Genomic DNA, 25,099 nt, shown 5'->3' on the forward strand with positions numbered 1-25,099 from the left:
CGAGCAGTTCAATTTCCTCTGGGTATCTGTTTCCTTCTATAAAACACTGGCAGGGGAAGAATACTTTGCCTCCCTTCTTCTTTAGAAAGTATGGATGCCGTTCAAATGATGGCCTGGGATAAAGAAAAGGAAAAAGAGGCTGCTGCTTTAAAGAGGCAACGGTTAGCCTTCCTAATGAGAAATACTTCTCATTCTTGTGCTTCAGATTGTTACAACTCACATTCCTGTAGCCGGGTGCCTTCGCTTTGCAGAGCGAGCAGCTTTTCTTTACTGTCTGTGTAGTATGTGTGTGCGGACAGTGTGTGTGCTTGTGGAAGCAAGAGGTTGCCTCTGGGTTTCCTTCTCTGTTGCTCTCCACATTAGTGTTATTATTAATGGTGTAGCCAGGCATGGGGGTGGATGACGCCTTTAATCCCAGCACTTGGGAGGCAAAGGCAGGTAGATCTCTGGGTTTAAAGTCAGGACTACACAGAGAAACCCTATATTGAAAAAACAAAACCAAAACGGCTCATGTGTACATGCATGTGCATATCTGTGTGCTGGGGCTCATGGAGGACACAAAGCATTATACCGTTTGGAGCTGAGGTGCCTGCATCTGTGAGCCTCCTGTTGGTCCTAGGATCTGGACTTTGTGGACTTTGAACTGCTGACCCATCTACCCAGGCCCTCTACTTGACTTTTGCCGTTGTGGTTGAGGTCTTTTAAAGAACCTGGGGCCTGCTATGTTGGCTACCCTGTCTGGTCAGCAGGCCTCAGAAGTGTATGTCTGCCTCCCTGGAGCACGCTTCACGCCCAGCCTTTTCTGTTGGAGACAGATCAGGTCCTTGTGATTGTCCAGCTTTACTTATGGGGACACCTCTCTCCCCAGGCTGTCACCTTCCTGTACTCATGCCTGTCCTCTTTCCAGTCCCCTTCTGGTTTCACCATTAAAGAAAGCTGCCTCCACTCTGGTGAAATCTGTGGTGTTTATAATATTCTCTCTCTCTCTCTCTCTCTCTCTCTCTCTCTCTGGAGAATGATTTTGACCAAGTTTTTAACTTTTCTTTGTAACATTGATGTTTCATTTTCTAATCCACACTTTTTAAGTTTCTTAAACTTCCTTAGGTTGCTGTCAGACAGCCCGTCTAGTGGAGACTGCAGCCACCAGTATGCTTTGCACGGGCCACTGAAGAGTCATAAGATGGTGACAACTTTGGGTCTTTAGTGACCTGGACTGGATTCGACTCACTGACCTAGAGGTGAAAGGCTCTGTATTTCATTACTAATCCCTTGAGCCATCCAGCCCCCTGAAAATGATTCTTTGGTTTTTATTACTGCAAAGACCATTTATAAAATCATGGACTGGATTTAGGAAAGCAACCATGAAATAGCAAGGGACAACAAATTGATTGAAATTTCTTAAATGTTGTGTGAGCTGGAGACTCTCAGACAGGAGGAACGGGAAAAAGTTCTATCTCCTTTCTTACTTCAGGGGTGCGACCTGCTCACTTAGACGTGGCGACTTCAAATCCACTGACCATGCCTCAGGGAACCGATTCCTAAATAAAGAAGACGGAAAGGCAAGCTACGAAACAGCCAATAATCTTTATTTTGTACTTCCCCCATCCTTCGTCTTCTCCAAAAAGCACTAATGGGTATTCTTTGTGCATGTGAAAATATTGTATAAAGTATTTAGAATGATCTCTAGTGAATGAAAAAGAAAAGAGACACATATCTCGACATAGATACTTTTTGGGGGGCAGGGGTGACGAAAACTTCTGGCTTCTAGAACAAGGAGGGGAGTGATTTCCACACTCTTCGCAGGTTGACTCCATTACCACTGTTCTGCAATTTAACATCAAGGCAGAGAACCACATTTCTGAAACCACATTATGTGTTTTAAAATAGGAGTGACTATAATACTAATGTCAATTGAGTTGGCAGTAAAAAAAAAAAATCACATTTCTACTCATATATTTGTATTAGGTTCAAATTCCGAGTTCTAACATTCAAGATCGCCTTCACACATGCCCAGATTGGGATTATTTCAAAATCAAGTAAAGGTCCATAGTTATTTCAAAGCCACTAAAATATGCTAATAAAGTTAAATTTGATGCTTTTTTTTACATTAAAAATAAAACATTTGGTTTATGTTTCAGATATCTATAACATATAATAAATAGTGGGCAGTATAGCAATATAATAAAGTTTTGTGATACCCTGAAATTTGATGAGTTTTCTTAAAAAAATCCATAATATACTTCATTTCAACCTTAAAGCACAATATCCATGAACAAATCTGTAGAAATAAAACAATATAAACACAAAATGCTACAGTATTTTTTCTTTTTTTACTTTTGTGGAAACTACATGTCCTTTTAGTAAAAGTGAGAGAAATTTACAGGAAATATGTAACAAACAAAACGATTTCAAGCCATCGACTCGAGGTGTCAATTGCCTTGTTTCCTTCCAATTGCTAGGGTCCTCCGCCCGCCATGTGGGCGGGGTGTCCAGGGAGGGACATGGTCTGGGCCCTTCTCTCTCTTTGCCTATGTACAGCAGCAATTACAGACATGGCTGAAATCACAGTGGATTCCAGAGAAAGCCAGAATTAAACACGATAAAAAAATTTTAAAAATAACTACTTCATAAATATTTATTATTTACAGTGGGGGATTTTTCTCCGTATCAAGAGTTTTATACAAGTTGATGGGATGCACACGCAGCGAGAGGGACTCCAGCAGCTCACACAGTAGAATAAGAATCCAAGTTATAAAATACGCCAAATGAAAAGAATTTGCAGAGGTGGACAGGACATGATAGAAACCCTTTTCTTAAAAAATATAAGGTATCTCACAAAAGCCTGAACATTTTACACGCTAGTAATAAAAGTCAGGTGAGGTGGGGGGCTTCATATACTCTCATCACAAAAATATTTACCAGTCCTCTGACTGGAGCGCTCTCTCCTGAGGGTCACCTCGCTGTGGAGGGAGGGAGCGGCTTGCAAACTGTAGAGCTACTGACACATCCTTCAGTCAGTCTTACCTAACACCGGAATAAAGGTTCTGAGAGAAGAAAGGAAGTCAAGAGGGAAGATGTGTGGTGTCTTTATTAATACTTGTCACTGGTAATAGGCAGATGGAAGTGCCAGCCCTCAGGCCAGGCCTCTACTGGAGTTTGTCTTCAGCAACATGCCGTGGGAGCTCAGGCCCGTGTGTTTCAGAAGGGAGCGTCCAGAGCAATGGCACGTTCTTGTCCTTGCTCCTGGGGATGCGCTGTCCACAGGGCCTGGGGGAGACGGGATGGCAGAACTGGGCCAGCCCCGGCCCGGTGCAGGGCAGCAGTCCTGCCCGCGCAGACGTCAGTGCGCCGGGTGCGGGGCAGCAGTCCTGCCCACACAGACGTCAGTGCGCCGGGTGCGGGGCAGCAGTCCTGCCCGCGCAGACGTCAGTGCGCCGGGTGCGGGCAGCAGTCCTGCCCACGCAGACGCCAGTGCGCCCGGTGCAGGGCAGTCGCCCACGCGATCAAGTGCGCCCGGTGCCCGCAGCAGTCGTGCCCACGCGACGCGTCAATCGCCACGCGGACGTGCCCACGTGACGCCAATGCCCGTGCTTCCTCCTCTTGTGCTTCTTGTCTTTCTTTATCTTGTTGGCACACTTCGGGCAGAACCACTGCATTTCTTCTGGAGGAGCAGCCATGATTCCCACACAGGGCCTAGACACCAAAACAAGTTCACGTTAGCCAAGTTTCTTACGTTTGTAACTTCCTTTTCCTGAGGCAGGGTCTGCAAGCTGTACGCTTCCTAAGAAAGAAACTTCCAAGTTTTTATTGTGTGCCATATGTGTGGGTGTTTTGCCTGTGTATCCTTTGTGTTCCTGGTGCTGCCTGACGACAGAAGAGTGTGTCTGACTCCTGTAAGTGGAGTTGCAGCCCACTGCGAGCTCCCTGGGGCGCGGGACTTCCAGAAGCAGCAGCAGACAGTGCTCTGACCATGGAGCCATCAGCCCTTGTGCATGTTTTCAAAGGGGTCATTTCTTCCTGGTACGGTCAAGGCTAGCTCTGAACTCCTTACACAGCCCAGGATGACCTTGAACTCCTGATCTTCCTGCCTTTACTACCTAAGCTGGGATGCGTGCACCCTACAGTCAGCTTTTGCAGCTATGGGGATGGAACCTAAGGCTCCTCCTCCTGCGTGCTAAGGAAGCACTCTACCAACTGAGGTAAACCAATCCCTTCTCGTCTGATGCTTTAAAATGAATTTTTAAGGCATGGTGATATGGTTCAACAGATGAAGACACTGGCCATGATGCCCAACAGCACACGGTCTCTGAGCCACGTGGTGTGCTCAGAAACAGGGAACGAAATGGTGTGCAAACCAATATAGCACGCTCCAATCCCGCAATGAAAATAAATGCCAAAAATGATGTATACACCAGAAATCTGCCCAAAGGCTGTAGCACTTACGCTGGGTATTTGGGCTATATTATATAGCGCCTTCTGTATAGTGAGACTAATCAGTTTACTTGTTCTTTCCGTCAGGAAGAGTATAATGCAATGGCTTTGCTTGTATGTTTCACTTGGGGGGAGAGGCTGAGGGTGGAAAGAGTCTCAGGTAGCCCAGGTTGACCTCAACTTCACTATGCAGCCCAACGCCAGGGGCAGGGAGGAGAGGGGAGTTACTATTCCTGTAGGAAAGGGTACAGAACTGAGGCAGGACAGCCACAGTCAGGCTCAGGAACAACAGCACGACCAACAGTGCAGTGACTGACCCCTCGGCCTTTCCACTGTCCTGAGTCGCTCTGAATGCTCAGGCTCGGCTGGCCGTCTTGCGGTCTAGCACTCTGGGGATCTGGGGGCACTCACCAGTGGTACCAATCGTCACAGTCGTCACAGCCAATCATTGGGCTGCCGTCATCTGGCTTGTTGCAACCTGGACAGATCCAGATCTGATTGCCCCACTCATCACGGATCTGGTGGTAAGGTGCAGAGCCCGAAGAGATGGTGTGGGGAAAGAAGCAGAAGAGGCCGGATAAGAATGCTGCTCTGTACTGTGCACACTAAACCAACAAGCTAGGCCTACAGACCAGCACTGTCTGTGTGTCACCATCAGTCACCCCTGCTCTGGAACCACACAGAGGAAAACAGCTACTTAGTGAACAATAGTCCCCCTCCACACACACACAAGACACACACACACACACTCTTTCTTCCCCCCACACTCTCTCCTCACCCCTATCTCTCTCCCTCTTGCATTTCTCCCTACTCTTCCCTCTCTCTACCCCACCCTGCATTATTATTATTATTATTATTATTATTATTATTATTATTATTATTATTATTATTATTATTTTGGAGGTAGGTCCTATAAGCTTAGGCAGGCGTGGCAGCCACTTATGGTCCAGCTGGTTTTGAACTACAATCTTGGCCTCACTTCATGAGTGCCGGGGTTTCTGGTATGTGCTGCCGTGCCTGGAGAGAAAGACAGGTTTCTGATGCACGTTCTAAACTGCTCTGTAAATCATTAAAACAGAGCATTGCAGAGTCGTCTCTGAAGCTGTCACGACTGGCAGTCAGCTTCTCCTAAGAACTCCTCTCATCTCCCGAACCCCTCGTGAATCTGGCCTGTGGGCCACACAACGGATAGTTCTGAAAGCTCTCGGTTTCCCTATTTTCTCAGCCACGCTCATAGCATGGGGTTAGCACACACAGTCGAGTGCGCATGCATTCCCTCATTACTCATTAGCCAAGCCTTCTCCTGAACTAGGTGATAAGATCAAGGATGTAAAAGAGCTGTTACTGAGTAACTTTCCATTCCCTGCATGGCATCTTAGAAAAGCACAATCCACTAGAGGGCAAAGGGAAGCAGAGGCTCATGGACCAAAGAACTGCACACTTAATTATCATTATGCTCCAAATACCGCAGGTTCCAGGGTTCTGGCTTCATTCTCAGTAGGGAGTGTTCCTAACTGGATGGCTTTCTAAATGTCACAATATTGAAGCCAATTCTGCATGGGTGCAAAGGAGCACTGAGGCAAGTCTACTTTAGATGGCCACAGAGTAAGGTGTCCCCTTCCTATGCCTTCAAGTGCTACACTGACTACATGTGTGAAAGGCCAGGGGGAATCAAGAGTGGATATGTTCTGTTATATGCATGGACTCATTCAAGGGTTACTATTTCAAAAATCTCTATAAAGCAATCTACACTCATCTGAAGCCTGTCTAGAGGAACGTGGAGAAAGCTGCTCTGACTGCCAGCTTTAACGTGGGGACAACTGCACCAGCAGTCACCAGGCACTGGGTGCTCAGTGGGCGAACCCACCATGCATGGCTGGTCTCGCTGCTGGCTGCCCTTTCTTGACATTAGCAGGCTGTGACTTTGAGATTCATTAAAAAAAAAAAATTGCTGTAGCACCACAGTAATACCCAGTATTTTCTTGGGTACTGAGTTCTTTTAAAACACATCTTTGGATAGTTTAAAAATGGGGAAATGGGGCCTACAAGAATCTCACTGTCAACAGTACACTAGTAGGCAGTGAGAGAATCGTCCTGTGTCCTCCATCTGTAAAGTGTCTAGTTAGACTAGAAGACATTCGAGCGCTGTTCCAGTTGCTTTCACATCTGTGAAGTCAGTTCCAATATCTACTGGAAAGCCACAATCTTTAGAGCCAGAGAAGAGCACAGAGATTACCGAGTCTAATGCAAATCCCTTAATTACAGATAAACAAAGGGAGGCTGAGGAGATTAAGTATAAACTCCTTCCTGGTCAGCTCACCTGGGGGTGATGCCTCAATTAAACTCCTCGATGGAGAGGAGTGGACCAATCGATCCTCACAGGTTTTTCTATCACATTTGCCAATTTACTAATTTTAAGTTAACTTTTCCTGTCTATGTACTCTGTGAATGCATTCAGGATTTTTTTATACTTGTGTCCTTATACTGTCTCACATATATAATGGTTTATTTTTTTCCAAATTCCCCCATGTAACACGCTATATAGATACTTCTCAATCATTCATCTCTTCAAGGGTTAGGCTAAGTCAACAGCCTGCAGAGCTTGTCATTCAAAGGCGTCAATATCTCCACTTACAAATACTTAGTGTGCTTGTGTGTGTCTTCACTGTGCCCTGAGAACATATCTTTATAAAATACTTCATTACTGGATTGAATTTGGTGTTGGAATAAGATCCCACACTATTAAGTATGGGGAAACACCCAAGGGCACTCTCAGGAGAACACAGGGCCATTCGATGTGATGAGAAGCGTTTGTTACTCACTTTCAGCTAGGGGTTAAACTCAGGGCCCTGTACGTGCTAGGCAAACTCTCTACCACCAAGCTAGGTCTATGAATAAAAAAAGCACTTGAATGCTCAGAAATTCTTATGGTCTAAAGGTTCTTTCTAGTTAAGATGTAAGTTCCTATATATTCTGGATCTCAGCAAATAAAATATAATGAATAGTGCTACCATTGAGAAATAATAGCCATAAGATCTATGTCTAATACATAAATTATATTGACGTCAGTAATTTACTCACTCTAGTAGGAACCCACTGAGGTATTTGAATATCACAGTTGTACACTGGTGTTCTTATATTCAGGTATAGACATGGTTCAAATCAACACAAATGCAGGTTGGCCTCATTTATGTGGCTGAACATCATCTACGTGGTTTTGAGCCAAGAGCTTGGAAAGGCAATGGTAATGCTTCTCCATTTACCAAGCACTGCTGTGAGGGCCAGCACTGCAGAAGCAGCCCCCCTTAAACGCTGTGGAGACACACGTACCACGTAAGTGCTGACCGTCTCAGTCACGACGCTCCGCACTGGGGCTTTGGCGCTCCCTGCTGCAGAGAGGGCAGGGGCTGGGGATGGCACCAGGGCAGGGCACACCGCAGCCTGGGCGAGGAGTGGTGGCGGCAGCGGAGTAGGGCTCACTCGGACAGGAATAGGGACAGGGGCTGGAGGCGGGGTTTTAGGTCTGTTCAGAGAAGGAGCGGGCTTAGCCTCCGGGGCTGGCACCACCTTGCTGATGACACTGTCAAGGAGAAAAAAAGCCAAGGTCAAAATGTACCATAGATTTAACAATTCCTACAAAGACCTTTGTCTGGAAGCAAAATAGATTTGCAAGGCATTTATTTATGTTGTGAGACAGTCAGAAGACCATGTGCTGGGAGATGGTTCCTTCCACCACTTGAGTTCTAGAGATCAAACTCAAGTTGTCACACTTACCTGCCGAGCCATACTGCCATCCATGTTTATTAATTTTATTTTGCAGTGTCTCATGCACGAATGGCAACCACTCTAAGAGCTGAGTTATATCCCCAGTCTTGAAAAATATGCTTTAAAGTGTCCAGAAACAGTTAAAGAGCTCAGAATTCAAGGCCTAGCCCATTATCACTGTTGAAACTTAGGCTAACTTTCTCAGTGATCACGCACGTAGAGACATTCTAACAATCAATACCCACGTGTTTTTCACAGATACATAATAGAAGGATTGTGTTTTTCCATAGCTTGGTTACACACTCCTCCCTCAGGACTTCAGATGTGTCAACTGACTGACTTCTGAGAGGAAATGTGAGAAGTGCTGTGGCGTTCCTTGTGAGTAGTTTCTCTTGAGTCATTGGCCTGGAGTCTTACTGGCTTCAAAGGAATCCCTTCCTCCCCAGAAGCCATGACGCCCTAAAAGATGCAGGTGTCTTTCCTATTTAATTTGAATGAGGACGCCCATAGGATCTGGTGTTTAAACACTTGGTCCCTAGTTGGTGACGTCCCAGGGAGATTTATATGGTACAGCCATTACTAGCGGTTGGCTTTGATGTCACAGTCTCACCTTGCTTCCAGTTTGCTCTGCTCCTTCATGCTTGTACCTAAAGATGTGATCACTTGGTTTCCTGTTCCAGCCATCATACCTGCTACTTGTGACCATGCCTCTCCACCATAACTGAGCCCTGTCCCTCTGGAACTGTAAGCCCCGCAAACCTCTTCCATAAACTGACATGGTCACAGTCCTGCCTTACCACAGCAATAACTATGTAACCAACAGAGAGGCTGGCAGAGAGTGGGCGGCTGCCTTACATTTACGTCACCATGCCACTTTTTTTGAGGAACCCGGAAGACTCGGAAGTCTGTGATAAAAGAGCAGTTAGGAAGCTGTGCTAACAGAAGCCTGGAAAACAGCAGCGCCCACAGCAGGGTGGACTATGAAGGCCAGTGTGAGTGGTTTCGGGAGGGATCAATACTAACAGCCCAACTAGAAACCTTTCGTGTGATTATTTGGTAAAGGATTCAGTTGCTTTCTGCCCGTACCTTGAGAACTTGCCTGAGGCTACATTAATCTTCTGTGAGATTATTATTTCTTCTTCCTTCTTCTTCTTCCTTCTCCTCCTTTTTGGATGTCTGCTTTGTTTTAGAGACAGGCTTCTCTATATAACCCTGACTGTCCTGGAACTCATTACACTGACCAGGTTGGCTTTTAACTCACAGACATCCACCTGGCTCAGCCTCCTGAATGCTGGGATTAAAGGCCAGTGGAGGAAATTTCAAAGCAACACAATACCATGGTGTGGTTGTCATTGATAACACTATGCAGTCTACAGCAGTAAAAGCACACATGGGCCACATGTACACTGACCAGTTTAGAGAAAAGGACACTGGCCAAGGCTGAGCTGGAATCGAGGCTGCTAAAGATTAGGGCCATTAAGAAAAAGCCTGCTCTGCCCTGGAACAAAGGGAAGCCCGCCCTCAGTGTAAGACCCACCACCTACGTTTCTAACTTCAGGCTCTTTGGATAGCCTCTAGAAAGCAATTTCAAACAAGAGTAGCTGCCACTGTGGCTGAGGAGGGGGTGTGGGCAGGGTCCCTCCCATTTTGGAGGACTGGGGCAGTGTCATCTGTGTGGTGCTCGAAAGTGAAGGGATGGGGGATGGTTCCCGAGTGAAGGCCCTGAGAAGCCATTGAAGGAAGCTTAGAAGGTGAAGTGTGGGTTTCAGTGGCGACCCTAAGATAGTGGGCCTGCCAAGAGTTCTGTGGAACCCATGGAAGATACTATGTATACTATGTATGTAAGGAAGGCAGTGCATTCCAGGTGGATAGAAAGGAAGCGGCAACCAAAGCACATTGTAACAAAACCACAAAACAGAGAGAGGCGGAGCAGCAGCTGGAGGTAAGACCACCTGCTTCCACACGGACAGACAGACACAGCAGCTGGAGGTAAGACCACCTGCTTTCACACGGACAGACAGACACAGCAGCTGGAGGTAAGACCACCTGCTTCCACACGGACAGACAGACACAGCAGCTGGAGGTAAGACCACCTGCTTCCGCACGGACAGACAGACATAGTGGCTGGAGGTAAGACCACCTGCTTTCACACGGACAGACAGACACAGCAGCTGGCTTGTGAGGCTTGCAAAGCAGAAGGCAAATATGGCAACGAAAAATAAATTCCGTTTTTGAAATCTTACAGAGAGAATGCCAAATAAAGATGCTTTAGTCAAATAAAATTTAAGGGTTTACTACCTGCAGGCTTATACTGAAAGAAACTGTTTGGGCCCTTACATTTTTAAATAAATTATTAATATTTACCATTTTATAAGCTAATTAAGATAAGTAACATTTGTCATTTTATAAGCTAAGTGGATACATTAAGAAAAGATTTATTTGGTAAAGGCTCAGTGGTTATCAACACTGGCTGCTCGTTCAGACCCAAGCTCTATTCCCAGCTCCTAGATGGTGGCTCACACCAGTCTGCAGCTCTAATCTCAGGAAATGTAATGTTATCTTCCGGCCTCTGTGGTTATTAGCAAGTACGTGGCACACAACATATATACAGACGAAATTCTCAAACACACACAGATTAGATAAATAATAAAAAACGTGTTTAAAAGTAGGGGCTTAGGACACAATTCCGTGGTGTATTTGCTGAGTTCAGCTGTGGTTCTGAGTTTAAGGCAGTGAGCTTGACAGCTGTTAGCAAACACCATGCTTAATTTTCATCATCATGACGATTGGATTTGCAATTACTATGGAAACACCTATAGCTGCATCTATACGTGTGCTTCCATAAGGTTTGAATAAGGTCAGAACAACGGCCCTGGGTGGGCCAGGCCGAGATCCTGGAGAGAGCAAGCAGAGCATAGTTCATCCTCTCTGCTTTCTCACTGTGGTGCAATGTGAGCCTGTGAGGCCGCGGCTTCCCCACCACGAGGGGCTGTGCCCTCACACTGTGATGCACAGTAAGCCCTTCCCATTGCCTTTGTGCAGCATTTTGTCACGCCAACAAGAAAAGTAACTGCTGTAACACACAGCATCTTCTCTCACTGTGAGCAAAGGCCCTCAGAAGCAGGCCTGCGTCAGACGGGAAATGTGTGCTGTGGTGGAAATGTGGATACAGTGGCCAAATGACTTTACAGTAAAGACTAAAAGGCCTGGACACACGTGCTGTAGGTCGGAGGAGGGACAGTTAGCCAGCACGGTGCTTCTGAATGGTTATTAAAACCAGTGTGCAAGGCCGGTGCCATGATGGATAACCAGGTAGGTCACATCTTTAATCCCAGCAGTTGGGAGGTGGGAAGGGGGGTTAGGTATCCAGATATTTGAGGCTAGCCTAGTTTACATAGTTAGTTTCAGGACAGTCAGGGCTATGGACTAAGACCTGTCTTAAAATTACCACATCATTTGAAGTAGTCACACACGTATTTTTATAAAAAAAATAGTTGTGAGTAGTGTATAATAAAATCCAAGTTTTCTAAGGAAAAAATGCAAGCATGAATATTTGTGTACAGTCACACAAAGTTCAAAAGAATATATATGCAAACTATTTAGAAACTGCTTCTATAAGGTGGGATTCTCTGGCTTATCCATAATTAACATATAAATCTTGTGGTAAAAATAATGAAAAAGTAAAAACATACACACATAAGTGTCTCTGGGAACTCTCTAACATAACGATTGCTTGCCCAACACCTTCTGGTGAAATGCTGGCCACAGTTTAGTCAGACATACTGCAGAGAGCCCCAGGTGGAGTCAAAGGGTCACACGTACAGATGACTCTGCTGTTGCCCACTGGTGAGCAAAAGCCTAATGCTCAAGGAAGGGAGAAGAGAGTCTTCAGGAACAATGCTGTTTGTTTATTTCTGTGACTAAAACAATAAACGAGTCATTTAGCTTTTGCCAATGTTTGCATGTGGTTTGTTCCTGAAGATGTATGTGGTCATATGCTGGGTCTTCAGTGTGTTGATTTGAGAGGCAGTAGGATTTTCAAGAGGTGGGGTTTAGTGTGAGGGAACTTGCACACGTACCTGTGTGTGTGTGTGCGCGCGTGCGCGTGCATGTAAGGACAAGTTATTAAAGTGGGCACATGATTTCATAAGACAAACTATTCTATCTCTACTTTAAGGGTCAGAGTAGCATTACATTATAACTACTTTCCCAGCTCCTGAAGTTCAGAGTCTCCTAGAGTTTGAGTTATTTTGACTTTAGCTTCTAAGTGACTTAGGGTAGTTTTAAATATACAGTTTTAAAAGCAATTCTCTGTCTTTCTTTTTAAAGAAAAATTCTTTCATTATCTAGTTTTAGCAATGCGAAAACTCACACAGCAGTGCAACGCAGTGCAGCCCCTGTGCGATCAGCTGACACATCAGCACCTGATTTCATTGCTGTAGACACCATTTTGGCCCTGGTTGCCCTTGACCTCCTATTGCCATGCACATTAAGTTCCCCTCCAGAGCTTCCTGTTGCGTGCCCAGCGTCTCAGAGAAAGCAATACGGCTCTCGGCTGTGTCCAACAGTGGCTCTGCTGCTACCCTTCCAGCTTTTGGAGGATTTAGTCACAGTGCTCCGACCGCTATAAACACTGGTGTTATTCATACAAATGCGCAGAAGGAGGGACTGTCTGAGGGATTTCTTTACCTGTTTCCCCACAACAAACAGAATGGGTCATGAGCTGTAATGCAAACTCACAGCTTGACAAGTCAATAAAGAGTCGGCTGCGCCTCCCAGCACCTCAGCCTCCAAGGTTAGAGGCAAACGCACTTTGGATGTGTTCTGCACAGCAGGCTTAATGAGCCTCATTATTCCGCTATTGTGTGCAAACGCTATGAAACCAGTAATCTAAATGATCAAAGTCCAAGTCACTGGCTACCGAGTGCTCTCAGTTCAAAAGTCCCCTCACAATGGCTTACTTATGTACCCAACAGTGAATGGCCATGTTTAAATGGTGACAGCACGGCACAGGGAAAGTCCTGCAACCTTGTCTGTGGATGGGGTCTATGTGACCTTCTGAACACAGAAATTACTCAATGGGGAAAAATCACTTTGAGGAAAACACATGTTGCCTAAATCACAATTCATTTAACTTTTTCCTAAATATTTCACTTTAGATTTCAGACACACCATCTGCCACAAGAAACACATTCTCACAGATGTTAAATGAACCTCTTCTCACAGCAAATGCGGACCATTCCTGAGATTTTACAGTACTATGGCTGTGAAAGCTCGCAGTTGGCCTGTGGCGTGAATTTGTCTGTCTATTCTTCCTATTTTTGCATTTTCACTTTTATGGAAAGCCCCAGACATACCTGGCCTGCATGAGGTAGTCAGTCTGGTGGGCACACACTGGCAGATTTCAATAATCTGAAAGTCACTTCCATCGATCTCCAAGACTGACTCTGAGTGCTCCATCCTCCTCTCCCCCCTTCCCCAGCTGCTGTGTCTGTGCTGCTGTGTCTGCATGTACGGAAGCTGCCTTACATGGGTGCTCATGGTCTGGGTGAACTTAGACCCAGTCCTCATGGAGGACTTCAGAAAACACTTTCTTGACCAGCAGTTTCAAAGACCTGAATGAAAACTGATCAAACCCCGAGGAAGCCAGGGGGAGAGCTGCTGCTTTAAGGCTAAATTCCAGGCCTATTGTTGTGTGGGAATGGAAAACAAATACATCAAGCTTTCCATTTCTCTAGCTTCAGTATCTAAGCAAATATTCCAAACTTGGGAGGGAGTCTACTTTACAGTATCAGTACTTAAAATGCCAAACAGTGAGACAGTCATTTCCATATTTCACGTTGATCAAATACCCAAAGACAATTATGAGAATCAGTTTTATGTTGATTCTTCAAATCAATCATTATTCCTTATTCTTCTTGATCCTCACAGCTCAAAATTTAACATTGGTATAATTATAAGACAACGATAAATGGATTTAATTCCTCGAGCTCATGGCTTGCCTCCTGAATATTTACATCGTCCATAAAATGTGTATTTTATCTTGTCATAGCCCAAGTACACATCAAGTAGCAAACATTTTATCTTTTAATGCAGGCATGACCTATTTGAAAAATGAAACAAATTGCATGAAGTAATTAGAGACGAACATCACCACTATAGAATCTTGCTTCTAAGGGAGAGGCCCAAATGATTATACTTCTATTGTCAAATGTGTAAAATCTGTAAAATCCCCTAAAAGGGCACTGACATTCTGATAAGTAATGAATAACAAACGTCTCATCAGACTTGCGAGAAGATCCAGCAGAGCGATAAAGGACAGGGGAAAGCCAAGTGACGAGCTCTCAGGAAGCCGCACAAACGGGGAGAAGCAAACGCTCTCTAATGTCATAGTTCGGACTTTGGAGCCAGGTAAATAATCTCTATTTTCAAGACTATTAATTTGTTTTTAAGACAGGGCCTCACTATATAGCTCTGGCTGACCTAAAACTTGGTACGCGCACTAGATTAGCCTTGAAGGATCCACTTGCCTGTCACCCAAGTGCAGCAACTATAGGTGTGTGCCACCACACTTGGCTCAGAAAATGAACTTCTAAAGCTGCCTTTGAATGGAAAATAGGCAGAAATGAATAGATGCCCGAGTGTGTCAATTGTGATGAGACAATAAACATCACTTCAGGAGACTAGGATGCTGGCCACAGAAAAATGTAACAGTGTGTGTCATGTGAGGCAACCCCGAATTATAGGCCAGGCCACTTTGGAGGAGCCTAAGCACTGCTCCTGGGTGCCCAGTGGAACTCCAATAAGACTGTGGAACTTGCTTACAGTTTCTGAGGGTCAGTCCATTATCATCATTGTGAGGGCATAGGAGAGCATGGCGGCACTCATCCTACTGAAGCAGTAGCTGAGAGCTACATCCTGATCCTTGGGGCAGAAAAAGAAGGGGAGGAGGGCTGGTGTGGGCTTTTGAAACCTCACAGTCCACCCCAGTGGCATGCTCCTTCCAAAAAGAGACTAGCCACTCCAACGAGGTCCAATCCTTTCAAATAGTTCCACTTCCTTCAAACGTAGGAGACCATGGGGCCACCCTTATTCATACCACAGTGGGCAAGAGTGGGACAAGGGATGAGAGACAGTGACAGGGTCAGGGTGAGTGTGATCACAGTGCATCCAGAGGGCCCTGAAGACAAGTTCAATATTATAAGGCAAACAAACAAATAGAGAAAATACAGTCATAAAATTTTAACCCTCCAATCAAAAAGAGCAACAGTGAAGATTAAGAAAACCTCAATCTTATTATTTCTTAATTAGATTTTTATCTGGTATTTATGCATGCATTGGGAGGTATGACTATGCTGTGGTGCATAGGTGGAGGTCAGAAGTCAACTTTCAGGAGTTGGTTCTCTCTTTCTACCATGTGAGTTCCTACGAGTAAACTCAGGTCATTAGGCCAAGACGGCAATCACTTCTATCCACTGAGCCATCTCACCAGTCACTGCAAGTGTAGGAGTGGCTTTTTTTTTTTTTTTTTCGGAGCTGGGGATCGAACCCAGGGCCTTGCGCTTGCTAGGCAAGCGCTCTACCACTGAGCCAAATCCCCAACCCCTTGGAGTGGCTTCCTTAATCTAGCTAAATAATGCTTTTATTTGGAAGTTAGAGTAAACTGGTTTTATTTAAAAGTTTTAAAATCATAATCCTTAACTTTAGTAGTCTTGTCGGTAGTAAAATACTGTCACAGGCAGATTACCTGCAGATTATCTCGTAGTTTTATAGAACAGAACAACTGGTGCTTGTCCTGCACTCAAGACTGCTAATGTAAAAAGGTACAGAATACATTTAGAGATGTCACAATAATGTTAAGTCTGATAAATTTAGTATCTGTATGAATGTATGTGTGTGTACGTGTGTGTATGTATGTATGTGTGTGCACGCGTGTGTTGTATGTATGTTTGCAGGTGTGTGGAGGCAAGAAGTTGAGGTGGAACTTCTTCCACAGCTGCTTCCTGACCTTTTTGTGACAGAGTTCCCCACTGAACCTGGGCCCAGACTTTGGCTGGACTGGGTGGCTATGAAGCTGTGCTCCTAACTCCGCCTTTGCAGACCTAGGATTACAGCAGTGAGCCACCATGCCCAGCCTTTCCCAAGGGTGCTGGGGATCTGAACTCAGCCCTCAAGTCTGCACGTCAGCACTCTGTCCACTGTGCTATCATGGCTGCCTGATCTTTCCTTTACAAATACATCTATTTTCCAGATCTGTCCTTTGTGAAGGCCTAGAAGTTATGACATTCTAGTAGCAATGGGAACCTCTATAGCGCGATTCCTACTCCACTGACACAATCAATGTTCTCTGAAGGAATGGTTAATTTGAGGTCTGTGGAAATGGCCGGTAACACATAGGAAATACATGAAAGCTATTCAACACTAATGAGGTTGTATTGAATCTAACAGACACCATGAAAGAATTACCACCGGACAAGACAGGATAATTTGAAGATGAACATGAAAAAGGAGGAAGGAAAGGAGAAGGAAACAGGTGGGGTGCGGTGGGCAGAGAGACCAAACCCAACCATCATTACTAGTGCAATTCTGAATCAGCTCCAAGTCCTTCCCCTGAAGGCAGCAACAGGAGGAATTCAGTCAGCATTTCTCATCCCTTTCCTTGTTGGATTTACATGTCAAAATAACCAAATAAAGGGTTTCAGTTAATAAATGCTAAAGAGATGGTTAGATTTTTAAAAGCCAGCACTTCACAGGGTGTAATGAGAGGACTGATCTAATATTACTAGGAGTGTGGAGCTCACCGCGTGCCCTGTGCTGAGACGGTCGGACAGCGGCGGCGTTGGAGATCATTCATTGCTTTCCCGAGGACAGAGCTGGGTTATCTGCTGGCTCACACGTACCTGGGCTTCTAGTCCCAGGGAATCCCACGCCTGTCGCCTCTTCAGGCACAGGCATTAGTGTGCGCACACCCACATGGGAATACGCAGTACACCTACACTGACGAGAAAACAGTAGGTGAACTGGGTTAAGAGCACGTGCTGCCTTTCCACACAGAAGTTCAGTTGTTAGCGCTCACGTGTGGTAGTTCACAACCGCCAGTAACACCAGCTCCTGAGGAATCTAAGTCCTCTTCTGGTCCCAGCAGGCAAATCACCCGTCCCCCATCCCCTACCATGGGTAAAGTAAATCTTAAGGAAGTGCTATCTTTCTTTCTTTTCTTTGTTCTTTTGTGTGTGTTTGCTTTTTGAAGCAGGGGTTCTCTGTGTAGCGCTGGCTGTTCTGGACCTTGCTCCACAGTGTAGACCAGCTTGTCCTTGAACTCAAAGACCTACCTACCTCTGCCTCCCAAGTACTGGGGTTAAAGTGTGCACTAATCCAACACCGCCCAGCAAGCGGAGCTTTCATCTTCTAGTTTTTAAAACTGTATAACGGTAACACTTAAAGCACACGTGCTGCTGGACAGACGTGCACTTGTACACACAAAGATAGCTCGTGCTTTTAGAGAGGCCAAAAGGGAGCAGAAGGGGCAATTAGAAGCCTATTTTATAAGGCTCTGTGACAGTAACCTAAACTTACAAGGCAGATGTTAATTTCCTTGTATTTATTATAAACCAAATAAAATGAAAACAATAAAGAGTAGAAAACCATTGTGCCGTACTTCTCAGCTTTGAATGGCTTGGTGGTGGCAGAGCATGGGGAGCAGGGCCAGTCGGCACTTGTGCCCTCCACCTTAGTCTAACAAGCGACCCTGGAGCATCCCTTACTATCAGTGCCCTTCTGTGCTTCAGCAAAACTCACAGGTCCATGTTCATATTAGTCAGTACCTCACAGCCAGGTCATAATACGTGCTAGAGCCACTCCAACACCAGCAAGTGCTTTAACAGTTGAATTAAAAGTACATGAAATGCCCATGATCTAGTTATGGCCAGAGGGTGGAGCAAAGCTAGAGTAGCATATATGTTTTAATAGACTGTGTGGACTCTGTGTGAGGGTCAGGGCTAACTTGTAAGAGTCAGATCCCTCCTTTTGCCTTATGGGTTTCTGGGCCTGAACTCCAGTACTTTTACCCTCAGAGCCATCTCACTGGCCCACAGTTAACTCTAAAGAAAATAATGACCATATATTTTTGCAATCAGAAGAAAAAAAAAGGTCAAGTACTTCCACGAATAGCAGTACTTGTTTAAATGATTTTTAATACAAGAACCCCTGATTTCATCCAAAAGACATAAAATGCTGGGGTACCAAGTAAAGACCAAAGGAGACAACCATTCTTTGCTCAGTTCTAAATCTCTGGAGCAAAAGAGCTTGTCTGTTGGTCGAGCACAGTATTAGAAAATAACACAATATCCCAATTCCACTACTCACTCTTAGCCTTCTTTCAAGTTCTTCTAAGACACTCAGTGGCTTGAGAATAGAGGCCCCAGGTTCATCACCAGCATGTAGGAAACAAGAGGAACCAGTGTGGATGACACCACAGTGGTCTGACTTTTAAAGATGCGCTTGACACTCTTGACAATGACATTGGTCAAAATATTCTGAAAGGTAACTGGGCTAAATGCGATGAACAAAAGGGCTTTAACAACACTGCTGGACTGAAACATAAAGAGTAAGCAAGCAGTGAGAGACGGAGAGGAGCAAGAAGGGAAGGTGAAGAAACAGGAGTATACGAGAAAGCAAAAGGGATGGTCAGAGAACAAGGCAGACAAGCAGGGAGAAATGGGTGCTAGCGATATCCATGGGCAACAGGGCCCTGAAGAGCAAAGCAACACGCTTAGGACTCAGCCTGCTCTCTGCACCGATCCCTGCAAGAAGTTACAGAAGCCTCGCAAATGAAGACTGTGAGACAGCTACATGGAAACCTATGGCCCTCCGTCTCAAGAAAACAATTCAATTAGAGAGGACGGCAGGCAGCCCTGCTGTTGAAGCACTACGCACTCCAGTTGCAGGGCACAGGAAAATCAGCCTTGAATAAGTAGAAACTCCTCCCTGAAGGCTATCAACCTTGAATGAGTAGAAACTCCTCCCGGAAGGCTATCTTACAGAGTATCAGAAGGTGCTATGCATGGGAGACAAAAGCCATCAGTGATCTTTCTCAGTACTAGACCCTGCGTTCTGAATGTTGACCTGCGGTAAGATACACCCACTGTGTAAGAGTGGCACGAGAGCTATGTGTGTAGCCACTGCATTCTGATCAGACACAAGGAGGGGTGACTTCATGCCTGTTGTAAATCCGGGTCCTAAGACTGGGGTGGTCATGGGTCTGGGGTTGGGAGATACTATTGTTATTTAGCTAAACTGTACGCTGTCGAACAATACTTAGTTTATCCTCATAGAGTCATACTGCTTTCTGTTTGGTTAGAGAAGATTCTTTTGGCCAGGGTAGTGTTTAATTAAGAACAGGCCATCTCTATCAATCTCCCATCAAAAGTTCAGGGAACTTCAAGGAAGAGGACGGAGAGCATGGAAGGACTGGTGGCCGGGGAGAACAGCTAAGAAATGCTGATGTTGACCATGATATGGCTGTTGTACACATCAAATCACAGCAGTTATGGTTGTCTGAACAAAATACAGCCATCAAAACTACAGCCTGCACAGGGAGAGGCCCTCAAGGACCCACCCAAAGCCGAGGAGCTATTGGTAGTTGGTGGCTGCTGAGGGAGGGAAAGCTCCTCTCTAAGGACATGGACATGGGTTGCTTATGACCCATTGGATGGCCACACACTTATCGGCATATGGGAAACATTATTTCAACCTTGAGGATTATTAATAACCAACTGTTAAAATAGGACCTGGTGGTGGGTGGGAGATGGGTTGGGGCAACAGCTGGAGTTGGAGAGAGGGGGTAGCTGACGAGTATGGTCAACATACATTGTATACGTGCACAGAATTTTCAAAGACTAGAAAGCACCCCTTGAGTGGAAACCAGGATGCAGTGGGCCAAAGAGTTAAAACAGAGCAAGGTGCTCCAAAGGCTGAGTTCTCCGATTTCCCTGACAGAGAGAAGCCTAGGGAAGGTATGGGTTCCCCATGCAAGGATAAGGTTGAAAGAAAAGCAAGAGAAAAAGGAAGAAGACAGCCGAGAGAGCAGAGGAATGAGGAAAGGGAAAGAGAAAGGCCCCAGCACGAGTGGGAGTTGTGAGCTGATAAAAGGCACGGGACGAGACTGGCCTTCAAGGGTTGGTAAGGATGCTGCTCCAAGGTCTTTCTCGGAGCCTGGAAGACAGGCTGATAGGGGATACGATGATGTGCAACTCTGGAACCCCACAGAACAAATCCGGGCAAACAGGCCAACAAGGCTTGCCAGTTCTATGTGTAGAACTGAGGCCACACTGTAAGAAAAAAGGAAAAACTTCATCCCAGAACCCATGTTGTGATGTGGGGATCCGCTTTATAAACTCCTGAGGCAGAGGTGGAAAAGGGGAAGAAACAAGTTACTCCATGTTTCCACAATCTTTATGCAAGTGTCTGAGTCTACCACAGGGTAGACAGGGAACACAGAATGCAAATGACGTGGCAGGAGTGTAAACATTTCTATCCCCAGGCACCTATTGTTTTATAAAGACCTGAAATGTGAGCAGGTTGATCTTTAGGGAGAATTATAATCAGATAGTAGCCGAAAGGTTACCACGACACAGCTAAATTATCTCTGCCCGTCACAGGTTAAAGAACATTTAAATTCTGGAAGTTCACATCAGCTTTTTTTTCAGATAACAAATCTTAAGTACCTTCCTATATTCATTCAATTAGCGATGTTGGGCCTTGATAAAGCTGTGAAGAGAAACTTTCCAACTATCATTCAAATCATATCTAAAAAGGTGGTCATAAATATTTTAAAACCTAAGTGAACTAATAAGACCTAGACCCATTAAGGATAAGATCTTTTACAACAAATTAAATAAAACAATTTATTGAAGTCTGGACTCCAGATAAGCTAGATTTACTGGCTGACCTTTTATTCATTTAAGGAACAAAATTAGCTCTAATTGCATTAGAATGGAATTCAGTAAATTTCCCTCAGTCTTCTAATGTGGCATCCCTATAAGGAGTGCTGTAATTGTTTACAAGCAAGATGGAAAAGCTTTGATTGTAATCTTTCCACTTGTTTTACTAGGTCATAAAAGCATTCCCAAATCCAAAGCTGGATGTTCTGACAGCACACTAGTTTTTCTCTTAAATATATGTACTGCATTTTTGGTGTTGGTGAGCAAACTACAGTGCTCCAGAGGAAGAAATTAAATTAAGACTTTGCCACAATCCCAGGTTAGTGAAAAGAGTGATGTAATACACGAAGACTGGAGCTTTCTGGAAAAACAAAAAGCAAAAAACCAGAAACCTAGAACACAGCTGACAATCCAAACAAACATCCATCTAACTGCCTGTTTGTGACGAGGGAGCTGAGAGAGCGAGGGGCACAGAGAAGACAGGACCTCACAGGCCTCTCAGTCAGTCACCCGGCAGCCAGGAGAGCCATGTGTGGGTCCCACACAACTGGAACAGAAGTTGTCTCAAAAGCTGTTGTCTGTCCCTGGGATATGTTCTTCTAGCTGGGCTGCCTTGTCTGGCCTCAGTGGGAGAGGAAGGGCCTAGCCTCAGAGAGACTTAATGTGCCATGGTGGGGGGGATACCTGGGGATGGGAGGCACAGGCACAGAGGAGAAAGGGAGGGGGGATGGAGGGAAGGATTGTGGGAGGGGGTGACTGGGAGAGGTGCTGTGAGCAGGATGTAAAGTGAATAAGTTAAAAAAATTAAATTAAAATAAAAAAGAGGTCAATTTAATGTTGCAGACACAATCTTTTAAAAAATTTAGACTGCATTTATAAAATCTAAATATGGTTAGTCTTGAAACACTGTTCTGTCATTGTCTGTGTTAGCAACCTTACAGCCTGGGAAGCACCTGGGGGAGGGCCCGTTTCCAAAATGATCTCCCCAGGGTAGGGCAAAGAAAGACAGCCCATGGTAACTCAATTAAAGATCAAAATCAAAACCAAACACTTTTGTTTCTGTTTTTGTGACGGGGAAGATATTGAAATTAGAAAATCAACAGGCCTTCCCCACCTGAAGGGCCAGGCTGTGGACCACCGAGCTCCACTTTGGTGCTACCATACAAAGGCCTCTTTGCTCTGGTCCTGCCCGCCCTTCTCTAACGACCACGAAGGCATCTGCTCCTCTTGCCCACCCTTGTCCCGTACTCTGAGAACCCACCTTCCTTCTGGACTTCCCCTCTGCCCACTGCTGACAGGGTTGGCTACATAACACAGGCTGGCCTCAAACTTGCAGCAATCCTCCTGTCTCAGCCCTCTAGTGCAAGGAATTACAAGCATACAGTATGTATGGTACATTTTAAAACAGGAAGATGTTTATTTTTCTTGAAAGTGTTAAATGGTTATTTTTGTATTTCCTTATGGCTACTCTATTTCTCTTGTCAGAAGTTTGGCAACACAGAGACAAGTATCTAGACCTATTTTATGTTTTTAAAATATCAGACCTTCTATCTTTTGATTAATAAGCTTCAGCTCTAATTTTCACAGTTTATGGAACTAACTGAGAAATAACATCTATTAAAAATCCCCACTCAGGGTTGGGGATTTAGTTCAGTGGTAGAGCGCTTGCCTAGCAAGCGCAAGGCCCTGGGTTCGGTCCCCAGCTCCGAAAAACAAACAAACAAACAAAAAACAAAAAAGGAAAAAAAAATCCCCACTCATGCAAACCTGTAGCAAACCCAAGATGGCATAAACAAGAGTGCATCAACTTTTCAGCAGCTCTGTCAGGAAGGAAGAAACTCTCAGGAGTAGAGAAGTCGACCAGTCACTACTGGAAATCAAAGTATCAACAGAATGAAATCTCCAGTAGTAAAGCAGCCTCCAGTACCTCAAAGCCAACCAGAGAACTGGGTGAAGCCTGTGAAACAGAATACACCATGCAACCCATGCAAACTCTCAGAGGAACCATGGTCTCACTGAGAGCAGATACTGCTGTCCGACAGGCTCATCGCTGTACAGGCAGAGGAGGGAGGTTCGTGAATTCGCCATCATGAGCCTCTCTGTGGGGGAAGTATAGCCTGGCAGATGGGAAAGGGCAGAGGCTCAGAGCTGGGGCACATGGCCACAGTCCCAGTTTAGGACCAGTCTAGCTACTTAGATGCTCTGTGGGATGGGGTGGGAGGTGTAAGATACTCCCTCCTGCATCTGTGACAGCACAGCATTAAGGAGGGCATTTGCAAAATGTGAGGGAAGAATGGTCATTCTCCATCAGCAGTTACCACCAAAGTTTGTACAAATCTATATTATGTTTTTATTGCCTTTTCCTATGAGACTTAACTGAATTTTCAATTATATAAATATTCAGAGGTTTCAACTCTGAAAGCACTATTCTGTCATTTCTGTCATGTTTCTTTCCTGACAATTGCTTTTTTTTTTGAGACAAGGTCTCCCTTCATAGCTCTGACTGGCCTGAATGTGCTATGAAGACAAGGCTAACATCAAATTTATAGAAATCCACCTGCTGTTTCTTCCCAGAGTGCTGGGATTGAAGGTGTACACCATCATACATAGCTTCTAGGAAGAGACTGTGTCCCTAACAATCTCTGTCATGTTACTTCGCTGTGTTCCTCAGGAGAGGACCAGGGTAATGCCATCCTTTCTCAAGTTGCCCCAAATAACATAGGCCAGCAAATAGTAAGGTCAGGGTAACAAACACAGGACAGTTGTGCTGCCCCTGAGCACCATGCACTCCTTGTCATCTGACCAGCAGAGCTCTAGGCTCCTGGCCAAGTTGAAAGCCCAGCAGGATCGTGGGCCTAGACACTTCAGCAGTGGCCTTGAACGCAAGCTCCCTCATTCACATGGCTGAGACTGTAGATTTGGGGTCAGTGCCTCTATTCCTCTTCAGTGTGGACTGGAGGGAACTCTGGACATCTATTACTCGCAGACATGTTCAAGGAATCTGGGGTTTTTGAAAAGCTGCCCTGAGTTTTTACACTGTGAGGAAAGGCCCTGGCATCCTAGAACCCTCTACGACAGTTTTGAGGGACGGGAGACTGAGGAAGACAAACTGCTGCTGCGGCCTTGCTGTGAGGGGCACGAACGGAGGACAGAGGACCCGTCCTAACCACAAAGCTCTTTTGTGGATCAAGGGCAGAAGGCCTAAGTTCCTCAAGACTTAGAAGCTAAATATTGTCTTAAAGATCTTCTAAAGAAAAGGGTATAATTTGAACCTTGTAAAGCTTCTTCTTTCTCTTATAATTTCAAAAGACTTGGTCCTTTAGCAATAAACAACCCCCCCCCCAACACACAGATAGAAGGAATACACAGATTCTCTTGTTTTTGAATATCCAGCTGCTCGTTAATTTCCCCTTAAAAGAGCATTAGCTCACCCCCCAGGTGTACAGACAAGAAGAGAACACACAGTGATAGGACTCTAGTTTCCCAGCACTACAGCCACAAACCAAGGTCTGTCCAGCGAAGCTCCTCATGTGCTACTGTAAAAGAGGGCTACGGTTTGAATGTCACCCACTACTCGAGCGCCATAACGCTGCTTTCAATTTTTAATTAAACGTTTTATGTGTATGGGCACATAGGTGCAGACCCTCTGGACTTGAAGCTACAGGTGACTGTGTCACCGATGTTCATGCGAAGAATTGAACTCTGGTCCTCTGTGGGAGTAACAAGTGCCCTTAACTGCTGCACCAATGCTATACCCACAGAAGAATCTTAACTTTTTCAGTCATTTGAAAGCAGAAAAACCATTCTTAGCTTACAGGTCATACAAAAGCAAGCAGTAGGCGGACTACGGCTCACCGGGTGCAGTTTACTAAGCTCTAACTTAGACCTTCCCATCCCCCCAATACTTACTGAATTTCTATTTCTATGAAATTCTATTTGACTTGAGTCCCTACCTCCCTCTG

The 25,099-nt window shown here is 45.1% G+C and overlaps 1 protein-coding gene across 1 annotated transcript in view; it reads right to left on the bottom strand.

The window, feature by feature from the left end:
* Positions 1–3,503: 3,503 nt before the first annotated feature.
* Taf3 (TATA-box binding protein associated factor 3) overlaps positions 3,504–25,099 on the bottom strand; it is a 193,989-nt gene continuing 172,393 nt past the window's right edge. The window contains exons 5-7 of the mRNA XM_032885198.1: positions 7,762–8,011; positions 4,843–4,949; positions 3,504–3,693 (exon numbers count right to left, since the gene is read on the bottom strand). Coding sequence (XP_032741089.1) covers positions 3,504–3,693; positions 4,843–4,949; positions 7,762–8,011 — 547 coding nt within the window. The remainder of the gene's footprint in view (positions 3,694–4,842; positions 4,950–7,761; positions 8,012–25,099) is intronic.

This window comes from Rattus rattus, chromosome 14, assembly GCF_011064425.1.
Source record: "Rattus rattus isolate New Zealand chromosome 14, Rrattus_CSIRO_v1, whole genome shotgun sequence".
In the NCBI taxonomy this organism is placed as follows: domain Eukaryota; kingdom Metazoa; phylum Chordata; class Mammalia; order Rodentia; family Muridae; genus Rattus; species Rattus rattus.